At 40.8% G+C, this 12,503-nt stretch overlaps 1 protein-coding gene across 1 annotated transcript in view; it reads left to right on the top strand.

The window, feature by feature from the left end:
* Window positions 1–6,731, top strand: part of LOC144599227 (fibroblast growth factor 10-like) — a 126,394-nt gene extending 119,663 nt beyond the window's left edge. The window contains exon 4 of the mRNA XM_078409987.1: window positions 4,960–6,731. Coding sequence (XP_078266113.1) covers window positions 4,960–5,178 — 219 coding nt within the window. The 3' untranslated portion in view covers window positions 5,179–6,731. The remainder of the gene's footprint in view (window positions 1–4,959) is intronic.
* Window positions 6,732–12,503: the final 5,772 nt, after the last annotated feature.

Here is a 12,503-nt window from a genome sequence, read left to right as displayed (position 1 = left end):
TTTACATATTAAATTATTTAAACTCAAATACCCTAATACTTTTTAAGCAGTACCAAACCAGAAAGGGAAAATTATTTTGAGAAATATAGTTCAATGTCATTGGAAGTGCAATGGTTTTAACATTGGAAAAGGCTGTGGTGAAAATAATCCAATTATTACTTGCAAATCTGAAAGTATTGCCAATGTAGACACAAAATGCTGGAGCAACTCAGCAGGACAGGCAGCATCTCTGGAGAGGATTGGGTGATGTTTCAGGTCGAGACCATTCTTCAGAAAGAATTACCATGTATTTTTTATTCATCCTTACAACTTTCTCCCAAGCTTGGGCAGTATATCATAAATGGCTGGATTGTTTTATCTAATGCAAGTTCTCTGATTCCTCCTACTTCTATTAAATGATGTTATCATATCTTAGGACCAATCACACTCATCCAATGAATTTTTAGTATGAGAGCAATTTATCCATTGGACCATTCTGAATCAAATATAAAATACCATCACTTATATCTTCCAGTGCCAAATCAATTTTGTTTCAATTTTATTTTCATTTGACTTCATATCTTATGTTATGATGTTAATAATTAAATCCATTTTTACATGAACACCAATAATCAGTCAGGAAAAGTAAATTATTTCAACATGACTTTTTAAAAATGGTCAAAAATGTCAAGTCAATCTAAATTAAACATAGCTTTGTGAGACACCCAAACATAACGTAATGCAAAGGCATTTATTTATTGCTATTTGAGGCAACTCATAATGGGAAACACTGCCAAAAATTAAAATGAGCAGGTGACAAAAGTGAGAGTATTGGGTGAGGTCCATACTTTGTCCAGATTCAATGAGATGAAGTGCTCCAGTATTTTAGGACCCAGGTTAAAAAAAGTAAGAAGTGTCATGGATTGATGGCTTCTGATTCAAAGAATGGGAAAACATTAGAAGACAACTTATAACAGCAATAATTCAAATAGGTCATTTAGGATTTATGATGGCATTTTCCCTGCACACTCTGCAAAAGAACCATCTCAGCTCTGTGGAACAATCCATTCAGCAGAGAACTGGTGAAAACGCATCGAGCTAAAATAAGTAGAAACAAGCAGATGCTGGTTTACTAAGGAAAAGCACAAAATGCTTGAGTAACTCAGCGGGTCAGGCAGCATCCCTGGAGAACAAGATTAGGTGACATCTTGGGTGAAATAGTGGGGTACCGCAAGGCTCGGTGCTGGGACCACAGCTATTTACAATATACATTAATGACTTGATTAAAAGTAACATTAGCAAATTTGCAGCTGACACAAAGCTAGGTGGAAGTGTGAACTGTGAGGAAGATGCTATGAGGTTGCAGGGTGACTTGGACAGGTTATGTGAGTGGGCAGATGCATGGCAGATGCAGTTTATTGTGGATAAGTGTGAGGTTATCCACTTTGGTGGTAAGAATAGGAAGGCAGATTATTATCTGAATGGTGTCATGTTAGGAAAAAGGGACGTACAACGACATCTGGGTGTCCTAGTGCATCAGTCACTGAAAGGAAGCATGCAGGTACAGCAGGCAGTGAAGAAAGCCAATGGAATGTTGGCCTTCATAACAAGAGGAGTTGAGTATAAGAGCAAAAAGGTCCTTCTGCAGTTGTACAGGGCCCTAGTGAGACCGCACCTGGAGTACTGTGTGCAGTTTTGGTCTCCAAATTTGAGGAAGGATATTCTTGCTATTGAGGGCATGCAGCGTAGGTTCACGAGGTTAATTCCCAGAATGGCGGGACTGTCGTATGTTGAAAGACTGGAGCGACTAGGCTTGTATACACTGGAATTTAAAAGGATGAGAGGGGATCTTATTGAAACATATAGGATTATTAAGGGGTTGGACACGTTAGAGGCAGGAAACATCTTCCCAATGTTGGGGGAGTCCAAACCCAGGGGCCACAGTTTAAGAATAAGGGGTAGGCCATTTAGAACGGAGATGAGGAAAAACTTTTTCAGTCAGAGAGTTGTAAATCTGTGGAATTCTCTGCCTCAGAAGGCAGTGGAGGCCAATTCTCTGAATGCTTTCAAGAGAGAGCTAGATAGAGCTCTTAAGGATAGCGGAGTCAGGGGGTATGGGGAGAAGGCAGGAACGGGGTACTGATTGAGAATGATCAGCCATGATCACATTGAATGGTGGTGCTAGCTCGAAGGGCCAAATGGCCTCCTCCTGCACCTATTGTCTATTGTCTAGTGTCTATTGTGGGGACACTTCTTCAGACTTTGGAACTCTTCTTCAGGCTCCAGATCTAAAGAAGGGTCCCACCTGAAACATTGCCCATCCATGTTCTCCCGGGATGCTGCCTCACACACTGAGTTACTCCAGTATGTTGTGTCTTTCCAAGTTAAAGTAAGTACCACCTAACCACAAATCATTGGCAATGAACTCCTGACTATCTGCTCCATAGTGTTGAAATTAGGTATTAGAGTGCTTTTTTTATGTCCAATATAACCCAAAATTGATTTTACCTGAAATATATCACATGAGCAATTATTTCTGGGTGAAATCGACAAATCACATATTAAGCCGTACACTTCTGGTCAAAATCCATGATAGCGTGCCTGATATTTCTAGTGTTAGACATGCATATAATGACATCATTTGGCATGGAACAGCAGTTTTAGCCCACAGCAATATAATTTGGAACAAAGCTCCACATCAGAAAACAGTCTCATGAGAACTGAAAGCACATTGTGCCAAGTTTGTGCTTTACTAGAGATTTAAAAAGGACACTCTACTGATATTGAGATACTTCACAGACAGCTCCAGAACCTAATGGAGACATGATATAGATTCCAAAGTGCTCAGTTTATGCTCAAACTAACATTGTGTTTTGTACAAGCCTCAACTCCCTCCTTTGGCTGCTCATTCCACATAACCATCACGCTCTGAGTGAGGAACTTGCCCCACAGCACCTTATTACATTTTTCAGCTCTCAACTTAAAGCAATGTCCTTTTTCACCCAGAGAGTTGTAAATTTGTGGAATTCTCTGCCACAGAAGGCAGTGGAGGCCAATTCATTGGATGAATTTAAAAGAGATATTCTATTAAATCAATTTAATAGAGCTCTAGGGGCTAGTGGAATCAAGGGATATGGGGAGAAAGCAGGCACAAGTTACTGATTGTGGATGATCAGCCATGATCACAATGAATGGTGGTGCTGGTTCGAAGAGTCAAATGGCCTCCTCTTGCACCTATTTTCTATGTTTCTATGTTTGTATGATATGGGCCAATTGCAGGCAAATGGGATTATCATTGTTGTGGCTTTTTGGTTAGCATGGGTGCTGGTCCGAAGGGCCTATTTCCACAACGTATGATTCTATTTAGTTCAATCATCATTCAGCAGGTGGCTAGGTGTGAAGCAACTCTGGGAAAGTAGTGCCCCTAAGGATTGAAACTCGGAAATACACTCTCCCCAACTACTTTGTTCACCATTATTGACACCCTCTCAGTTCATGATGACTGCCTACCATAGGATTGTACCTTAATTGTCTTATCTAAGTGCCATATATCAAAGTGATGCAATCTGAGTTACAGTGATAGTGCTCCCATTAGGAGATGCGCATACCCAAATTCCACTTTTACTTTGAGATGGAAACCATGCAAACACTGATGTATATTTGCTTTTATCCAATTTTGCAGGTTAATTTAGTGCTAATACAATACACAGCAATGTTTTTGCATACACAAATGGTGAAATCCAATTTCTGGGCAAGAAAATGCATTAGAGTAAAATAAACTAGCAGCAAGCGGTTAATAGGCCTCTCAACCCTACCCTAAGATTCGATATGATCATGGCTCATATGCCCCAAAATTTGTCTCTTCTTTTTTGCCAGTTGCCCATAGCCCTCAATTGACTGATTTCAAACGTTTTGACTGCATCTCTAAATACCCTGCAAAGTCCAGGATAGAGAATTCTAGAGATTCGCCCCTTCCGTGAGGGGAAACTCTATGCAACTCAGTTTTAAATTACCGCCTACATTCTGGTAACTATGACTCATCATTGGAAATCCCCCCACTGGGGGAAATATATTGACATTTACCTTGTCATCTCCCCTCGGGATTTTACGTTTCAATAAGATCATTCCTCATTCTTCTGAACTTCAAATTTATATCTCCACTCATGATAGGACAGCCCTCTCATCCCAGAAATTAGTCTAGTGGACCTCCTTTGGACTGCCTCCAATGCCACTACATTGTTTTTTAAATAAGAGGACCAGAATTGTACACAGTGCTCTAGGAGTGACCTTACCAACACCCTGTAACAAGATTTCCCTCTGTCTCTCTGTCAATAAAGGCCAATATACAATGTACTTTCCAGACCAGATGCTAAACGGCCTGTTAACATTTTGCAAAGTGTGCACAATAACATTTAGATTCTTCTGTACTGCCATCAGCCACAATCTTTCTCCATTACGAAAGTTGAATGATTTGAAAAAATGGTCAGTCTTGGTGTCTGATCGACCAACAAGTAATGATTACATTGTAAACAACTAGGAATTTTAATTGGTATATATTTTAATCATTTATTTCTCTATAAATTACTTTATTAACATTGATTTCACAAAATGCTGGAGTAACTCAGCAGGTCAGGCAGCATCTCAGGAGAGAAGGAATGGGTGACGTTTCGGGTCGAGACCCTTCTTCAGCTTATTAACATTGATAAATGTGGCCCAGTTCTGAATGCCGAAATAGCATTTTGTAACAATCCAGTTTATATTTCAGCTTAGTTTATTGTCACATGTACCGCGGCACAGTGAAAAGCTTTTTTGTTGCATGCTATCCAGTCAGCGGAAAGACCATACATGATTACAATCAAGCCGTCCATGGTTACGGTCCACAATTCCAATACATTATCACTAAAACACAGATAATAAAGGAGTATTGTTTAATCGTGGAGGTTTAATACTTGCAACATTATTATAACTTTTGTTTTGCAGAAAGACTTCAACATTGACTGCAAACTTAAAGAGAGGATAGAAGAGAATGGTTACAACACCTATGCTTCCATGAGGTGGAAGCAAAAGGGACGGCAAATGTTTGTGACCTTGAATGGAAAAGGGGTTCCACGGAGAGGGCACAAAACAAGACGGAAACACCCATCAGCCCACTTTCTGCCAATCGTGGTGAGACAGGATGTCTCTAGAATATCAGACTAAAATAGGTGCGGACACAGCACCAAATTCATGAGTGCTGGTCTTAATTCAAAGAAAGGATGTTTCTTTCCTAACATCGCACGACTCTGTTAAAGTATGGAAGTCCTAATGAAGAATATTAGCAGAGCTCAGGCAGTAAACTCACAGACATCTGCTTGTAAAACTTTGAACAAGCCTTTGATATTCAAATGACTGTTACTGGCACAGGGGGTTCCCATGCCAGTAAAGAATGAAGCAAATTGAAGAGAACATATTTCATTGGCAGCCAATGTCAAAATGTCTTGTGATGCAACCTGAAGCACGAGAGACAATGCAGTTGTACAATGTTGTGTGATCTTCGTGAGAAGATGTTATTTATGGAGTCCTACCCCATATCAAAGACATATGCTCATCCAAGCATGATTATCCATTGAGTGGTTAAACATGCATTTATCTGGAAGCACTTTGGATCAGATGTGAGAAGAACTGTTTTTTGTAACTACACTTCAGCACAACAGACAGGACCCAACAAATGCAGGAAATATTAATCTGCTCTGACAAAATAAGTCTTGATTTTGCTCTTCAGTCGATCAATTCTGAGCTCTCCTTTTAAACTATGCTTTGTTTAAAGTCCACAAATAAATTGTTGCAAAATTAAACTTGATTTTAATGATTGATTAAAAATAATCTCTAGAAAATAAATACACTAGTGATAATAAATTAGTATTAACGTTATGGCACAATATGTTAATCTTAAAATGTCCCCTATTGCGATGTTCAAAACTAGATTTATTGTGATGGAGCAGGTTTTACAAAATATCAGTATACACCCATTTCACATTGTAACACACTGAGTTGCATAAAGCTCCTATTACAGTGTGAGTAGAAGAACACTTAGTAGTTAAATTGTATTTAGTTCCAAATACTTTTAAAGATATTTCTATTAAGATTAATATTGATGCTGCATTTTCTTCATACTTTGTTGTTGTAAAATGGTTTGTTTATTTTTGTTGTTTGGGAATAGTATTTTTGGTATGAAGAAACGTTTTTGGCAAGTTGGTCTGTAGATTTCTTCCCAAATTTAATCTCTTTGTTGCTGGTATCTCATTATTATTTAACTTGTGCCATTCCAGGCATTTCTGTCCATCACATCAGATGTTTTAAAATGTTATATGTTTGATCACTAGCTGTACAAAAGATGTTTTCTATGTTGCATAGTGAAAAACCATTTGATCACATTACAGGTTTCATTAATAAAGTTGATTGTCTCCAAAACACGGGACAGTATATCCAAGTTAGAATTTATGTTTCAATTGAAAGCATTCGAATTTGAAAAGAAATGTTTTCAAAGGTCTTAACTTACTCTTTAGAAATGTGACTAATTTTTAGTTTAGAGTTTAGTTTAGAGATATAGCATGGAAACAGGCCCTTTGGCCCACCGAGTCCGTGCCAACCAGTGATCCCCGCACATTAACTAAGGACAATTTACATTTTTATGCCAATAAACCTACAAACCTTGTACGTCTTTGGAGTGTGGGAGGAAACCGAAGATCTCGGAGCAAACCCAGGCAGTCACGGGGAGAACATACAAACTCCGTACAGACAGCACCGATAGTCGGGATCGAACCCAGGTCCTTGGCACTGCAAGTGCTGTTAGGCAACAACTCTACCGCTGCGCCACTGTGCCACTTCTCAGTTTTATCTTCTATCCCTCTATTACTAACAACAGAATCTTGCTTTTGGGATAAATTCCACAAACACTGACTATGCTTCAGTTCCTCACCTGAGTAACACGTGGTTCTGGACTGTAGGTCACAGATTATTTGGAAGTGGAGTATTGAACATAGATAAAACTAATTTATCTTTATAAATTTCTAGTGCAAGATAATTAACCTGAGTGGATGTTGGTCAAACCATGTAATATTTTTAACCATGGCTGTTGCATTGAGATTGCTATTAACTTTAATTGTGCATTACTGTAACCTCTGAAATACAGCTATTAAGGAAAAGGATGGGCTGTCAATAGAACAAATTTATAGTGACATTTAAAGATGACACCAAATTCCATTAGATTCCACCTTTGAGGATGTTGTTATTAAGTTTGATATTGATGCTCCAATTCCCAGTTGTTTAATTTTTTGTAAGATGATTGAATCATAGAATTGTTACAGCAGAGTAGAAGTCCATTTGCTCTTTGGATACAGCTCAGTGATGCAGAAGTTAGCACTGCCACTGCACCACTACAAACACGCAGTTTAAGTTTAATCCTCATGTTGGGTGCTGTCTGTGTGGAATTTGCACATGGCTTATTCCTCTGATGTTCTCTGATCACCTCCCACATGCCAATGTTGTGCTGCTGGTAGGTTAATTGACTTTTCGGAATTGCCCCTGGTTTAGATGGGCAGCATGGTAACTGGGAGGGGTGGAGGGGGGGAGGGGGAGGTGTGCAAGAAAAAGTGATGGAGATGCAAGTAGAGAAGTGGGATTAGTGTAGGTGTGGTGTAGTTGGGTACTTGATGGGTAGTGTGGATGCAGTGGGTCAAAGAACCTGTATGATTTTATGATTCTAGAAAGTACTATCCAGATAGTTCAATTTCCCAGCTCTTTCACTATCGACCTAAATTTTTTACTCCCTAGTATTTATCCAGTTCCCTTTTGAAAGCAGCAATTAAGTGTCCTTCCACAACCTTTTGCAGCCAAATTCCTGATCACTGCATAAAAAGATTGTGTCTCGTATCATAGATAGACACAAAATGCTGGAGTAACTCAGCGGGACAGGCAGTGTGTCTGGATAGAAGGAATGGGTGAGGTTTCAGGTCGAGACTCTGAAGAAGGGTCTCGCCCCGAAACGTCACATATTCCTTCTATCCAGAGATGCTGCTTGACCCACTGAGTTACTCCAGCATTTTGTGTCTATCTTGGTGTAACCCAATTCCTTCCTACACATTTCGAGTCTCATATCACGCCTGATTCCTTTACCAGTCATCTTGGATCAACCATCTGCCAATGGAAACAGTTTCTCCTCATTCACTTAGTCAAGATCCTAGATAATTTTAAGCACCTCTGTCAATTTATTTCCAAATATTCGATGCTATAAGGAGAACAGTCTCCAGTCTGAAGTCTCTCTACCGTGGGAATGATATTTAATTTTTTTCTTACATTCTGTCTTCAGCTTTCTCATTCTACCTACATGTTGTGTATTGCAGTGTAAAGCGACACTCTATTTGTAGACAATTCAGCATTTCATAGTTCAACATCACCACTTTATCTTTGTAGTTGATGCCACTACTATAAATCCAAGGATTTTATGAATGTCTCAAGCTGCATTGCTGTTTTCAATTTTCAGACTACATTGATCCTGAATTTTCATTAGAGCTGATGTTTTATATTATATTTTCTTTCCTCATACTACCTAAATAAATGTATCACTTTGCACTTCACTGTGCAATTTTGCCGATAAGCTTACTTATGTGTCACTCTGTTAAAATGCCTTAAGCGCATTCAACAACCATCGACCATTTATGTTACCTCATTAAATAACCAACCAAGTTAGCATGATGGAGACACGAGAGACTGCTCGTGCTGGAATCTGGAGCAAAACCAAACTGTTGGAGCCAGTTATAGATTCCGTAGAGTTACACATCATTGAAGCAGGCCTTTCAGCCCATTTTGTCCATGCCAAGTCAAATGGAATCTGGTTCTGGACTGTACGTATTGATAAAAGATGAAACTGATTTACCTTTATAAATTTCTGGTACAAGATACTTAATCTGAGTGGACGTTGGTGTGAACATGTAATATTTTTAACCACGCCTATTACATTGTGATTATGATTAATTTTCATTGTGCATTGAGGTAACCTCCGAAATACAGCTATTAAGGAAAAGGTTCCTGTGAAGAGAACCAAATTATGGTGGTTTTGCTAAACATGACATCAAAATCAATTGGATTCCACCTTTGAGGATGTTATTAAGTTTCACAGTGTTGCTCTATTTCCCAGATGCTATATTTTTGTAAAATGATTCAATCATAAATTTTTCATGACATGGAAGGAGCCAGTTTCCCCTTTGGACACAACACAATGATGCACCAGTTAGCACTCCCTCTGCACCGCTCCAACGACAAGTTTAATTCTGATCTTTGGCTGTTGGTTGTGTGGAATTTGCACATGGATTATTCCTCTGATGCCCTCTGATCTCCTCCCATGTGCCAAAGTTGAGCTGGTGGTAGATTAGTTGTTCCTTTATAAATTGCGCCTGGTGCAGGGTGCAGGTGGGTAGCTTGACAACTGGGATGGGAACATTAAGTGCATTCAACAACCATCAATCATTTATGTCACCTCATTAAATAACCAACCATTAGTTAGCATGATTGAGACATGAGAGACTGCAGAACCTGGAATCTGGAGCAAAAACCAAACTGATGGAAGAACTCAGCAAGTTATAGATTCATAGGGCTACACATCTGGTGTGTTTGATGTGGGGGGTGCGGGAGGGGGGAGGGGGAAACTTTATTTCAATCTCTTACCTTGCTGGAGATGCGATTGTTTTCCGGATCGTATCTCTGGCCGCTCTGTGGCCTAACACCATAGAGCTGGAGGCCTTGCTCGAGACTGACTTTGAGCCCCACCGCGGGGCCATGGATTCCAACATCGACAAGCAATCCCTTGCCTGGGATCGAACCTCCAACCGCAGCCTACGGATTCCAACATCGAGGAGCTCGCAGTCTCGGGTAGAGACTGATGTCAGGAAGCTCCAAAGTCGCAGGAGGTTCGACTAGCCCCGACCCGGGGTCCGATCGCCTGAGGTGAGATCCCCCCCCAAGTGGGAGTTTGATCGCCCCGACGCGGAGGGCCCAACCACCGGCTACGGGAGCCAAGATCCTCCCATCAACGGAAGGCTCGAGGCCCCCGACCACGGGAGAACAAAGAAGGGATGAGATTGAACTTTCTTTTCGCCTGCCATCACAGTGAGGAATGTGGAGGAGTCACTGTGGTGGATGTTTATGTTTAAATGTATTTTGTGTGTCTTGTTGCTTTTTATTGGTATGACTGTATGAAAAATCAAATTCCTTTTATGTTGCAAAGCATACTTGGCTAATAAAGTATGATTGTGATTATGATTATGATTATGATTATGATTATGATTGTGGAAACAGGCCCTTCAGCCCACTTGTCCATGCCAAGTCAAATGGCATCATGTCTCAAGCTGCATTGCTGTTTTCAATTTTCAGGCAAGACATTGATCCTGAATTTTCTTTAGAGTTAATGCTTTATATTATATTTTCTTTACTCATTCTACCTAAATAAATGTATCACATAGCACTTCACTGTGCAATTTTGCTGATAAGCTTATTATGTGTCACTCTGTTAAAATGCCTTTTAGATTTAGATTTAGAGATACAGAGCAGAAACAAGCCCTTCGGCCCACCGGGTCCGTGCCGCCCAGCGATCCCCGCACATTAACACTATCCTACACCCACTAGGGATGATTTTTACATTTGCCCAGCCAATTAACCTACATACCTGTACGTCTTTGGAGTGTGGGAGGAAACCGAAGATCTCGGAGAAAATCAACGCAGGTCACGGGGAGAACGTACAAACTCCGTACAGACGGCGCCCGTAGTCAGGATCGAACCTGAGTCTCCGGCGCTGCATTCGCTGTAAGGCAGCAACTCTACCGCTGCGCCACTGTTGAAGCGCATTCAACACCCATCGACCATTTATGTTACCTCATTAAATAACTTACCAAGTTAGCATGCTGGAGACACAAAAACCAAACTGCTGTAGATTTCAATTGTCTTTATTTTAGTTTTTACTTTATCCCAAACTTTTTTTTTTTTTAATTCTATGTTAGGTTTTGAGAAAAGTCTGTGAATGGTTAGAATATTTTGAATATTTTGATGTTACCTTTCCTGTTCACCAAGCCAATACAAGCTGATATGTGTGATTTTCCAGCAAAATGTTTTAAATCTTTTTAATGCAGAATCTACTGGATTTAGGAGTAACAGCTGGACAAAATATCACAAAATTAGAGCTGCTTCTTTATAGCAACTTTTTGTAACTTTGCCATATTACACACACATTATTCATTAAAAACAATGGTCACCCTCCAATACAAACTTGCTTCACATCAGAATGAACTTTTGACATGGCTTTCATAAATGATTAGGTTTAGAGTAACATCTTAATATACTAAAACTCAGAAGAGTATATATGTTTGTAACAGTGATTTTGGCTGATTTCGGCAAAAACGGTGAACCGTAGCGCCACGATTTTTGCACCGCCTTAATCACGACGCTGAACGCTGCTGGAAAATGATATTTTTATTTGATTCGGTCGTGTATTTTTTAAGTTACAGAGGTTTTAGTAAATAAAAAAAATCCAGCCGTTTTTTCCATGGCCTTCAGCGTGTGACGTCAAAATGCCCATGTGAGAAGAGCTCGCCCAACCCCCCTCCTACTGATTTATTGAAGGCTATCAGCGTGGTGCGTCTGTGCGTCTGGACTCCCCTCTCCTCTCTCCCCTTGCTTCTCTCCTCTCTCCCACACCCGGGAGACCCTCTCCCCGCCCCCCACGGACCTTTCACTGATGCGCTCCCCGCCCCCCCCCCCCCGGACCTTTCACTGATGCGCTCCCCCCGCCCCCCCGGACCTTTCACTGATGCACTCCCCGCACCCCCCCCCCCCCCCCCCGGACCTGTTGGTGCTGGGGGCAAGAGAGAGTAGGGGAAAGGGGTGTGCTGGGGAAAGGGGGGGTGGGGGATAGTAAGAGTGTGTCTGGGGGAGAGAGAATGGTGGTGGGATCATTAGAATGGGGACTGGGGAGGGGGACAACAGGGGTCGTCCGGAGGGGGCTTGGTGATGGGGGAAATAGGGGTACTGGGAAAAGGGGAGGTCGTGGGGAAAGGGGGGGTGTGGGGAGAGTAAGATTGGGGTTGGGGGAGGAGAGAATGGGGGGTGTGGGAATGGGCCCAACGGGCCCTCTTCGCTAGTAAAGTATAAAGTTATAAAAAGCCGATAAAATGTAAATCAGTTGGACCTCTAGCCCTGAGCAATGAAGTCAATGTCAAAAGGACATTTATTTGTGGTAATAACAGCAACCTAAGGCATAAAGATTGGAGAAGATCTCACTGATCAGAATGATAGTAGAGACAAAACTCTGATGGTATTGAAAATAATTTTGGAAAAGCATTTTCTGTACCTCATTTAGCAGGGTAAGGATGGAGGCCTACTGGTTTATTACTGGCATGAGTAAGTCACCCTCAACCCCAAAGGTCAAGTAATCTATATACTTAAACCATTGATCTAATACATAAATCCAACCAGCTCAAATTTAGACAAACAAATAA

This window comes from Rhinoraja longicauda, chromosome 1, assembly GCF_053455715.1.
Source record: "Rhinoraja longicauda isolate Sanriku21f chromosome 1, sRhiLon1.1, whole genome shotgun sequence".
NCBI classification, from domain to species: Eukaryota; Metazoa; Chordata; class Chondrichthyes; order Rajiformes; family Arhynchobatidae; genus Rhinoraja; species Rhinoraja longicauda.
The sequence above is the reverse complement of the archived record's forward strand: the minus strand, read 5'-3'. Positions and strand labels throughout refer to the sequence as shown.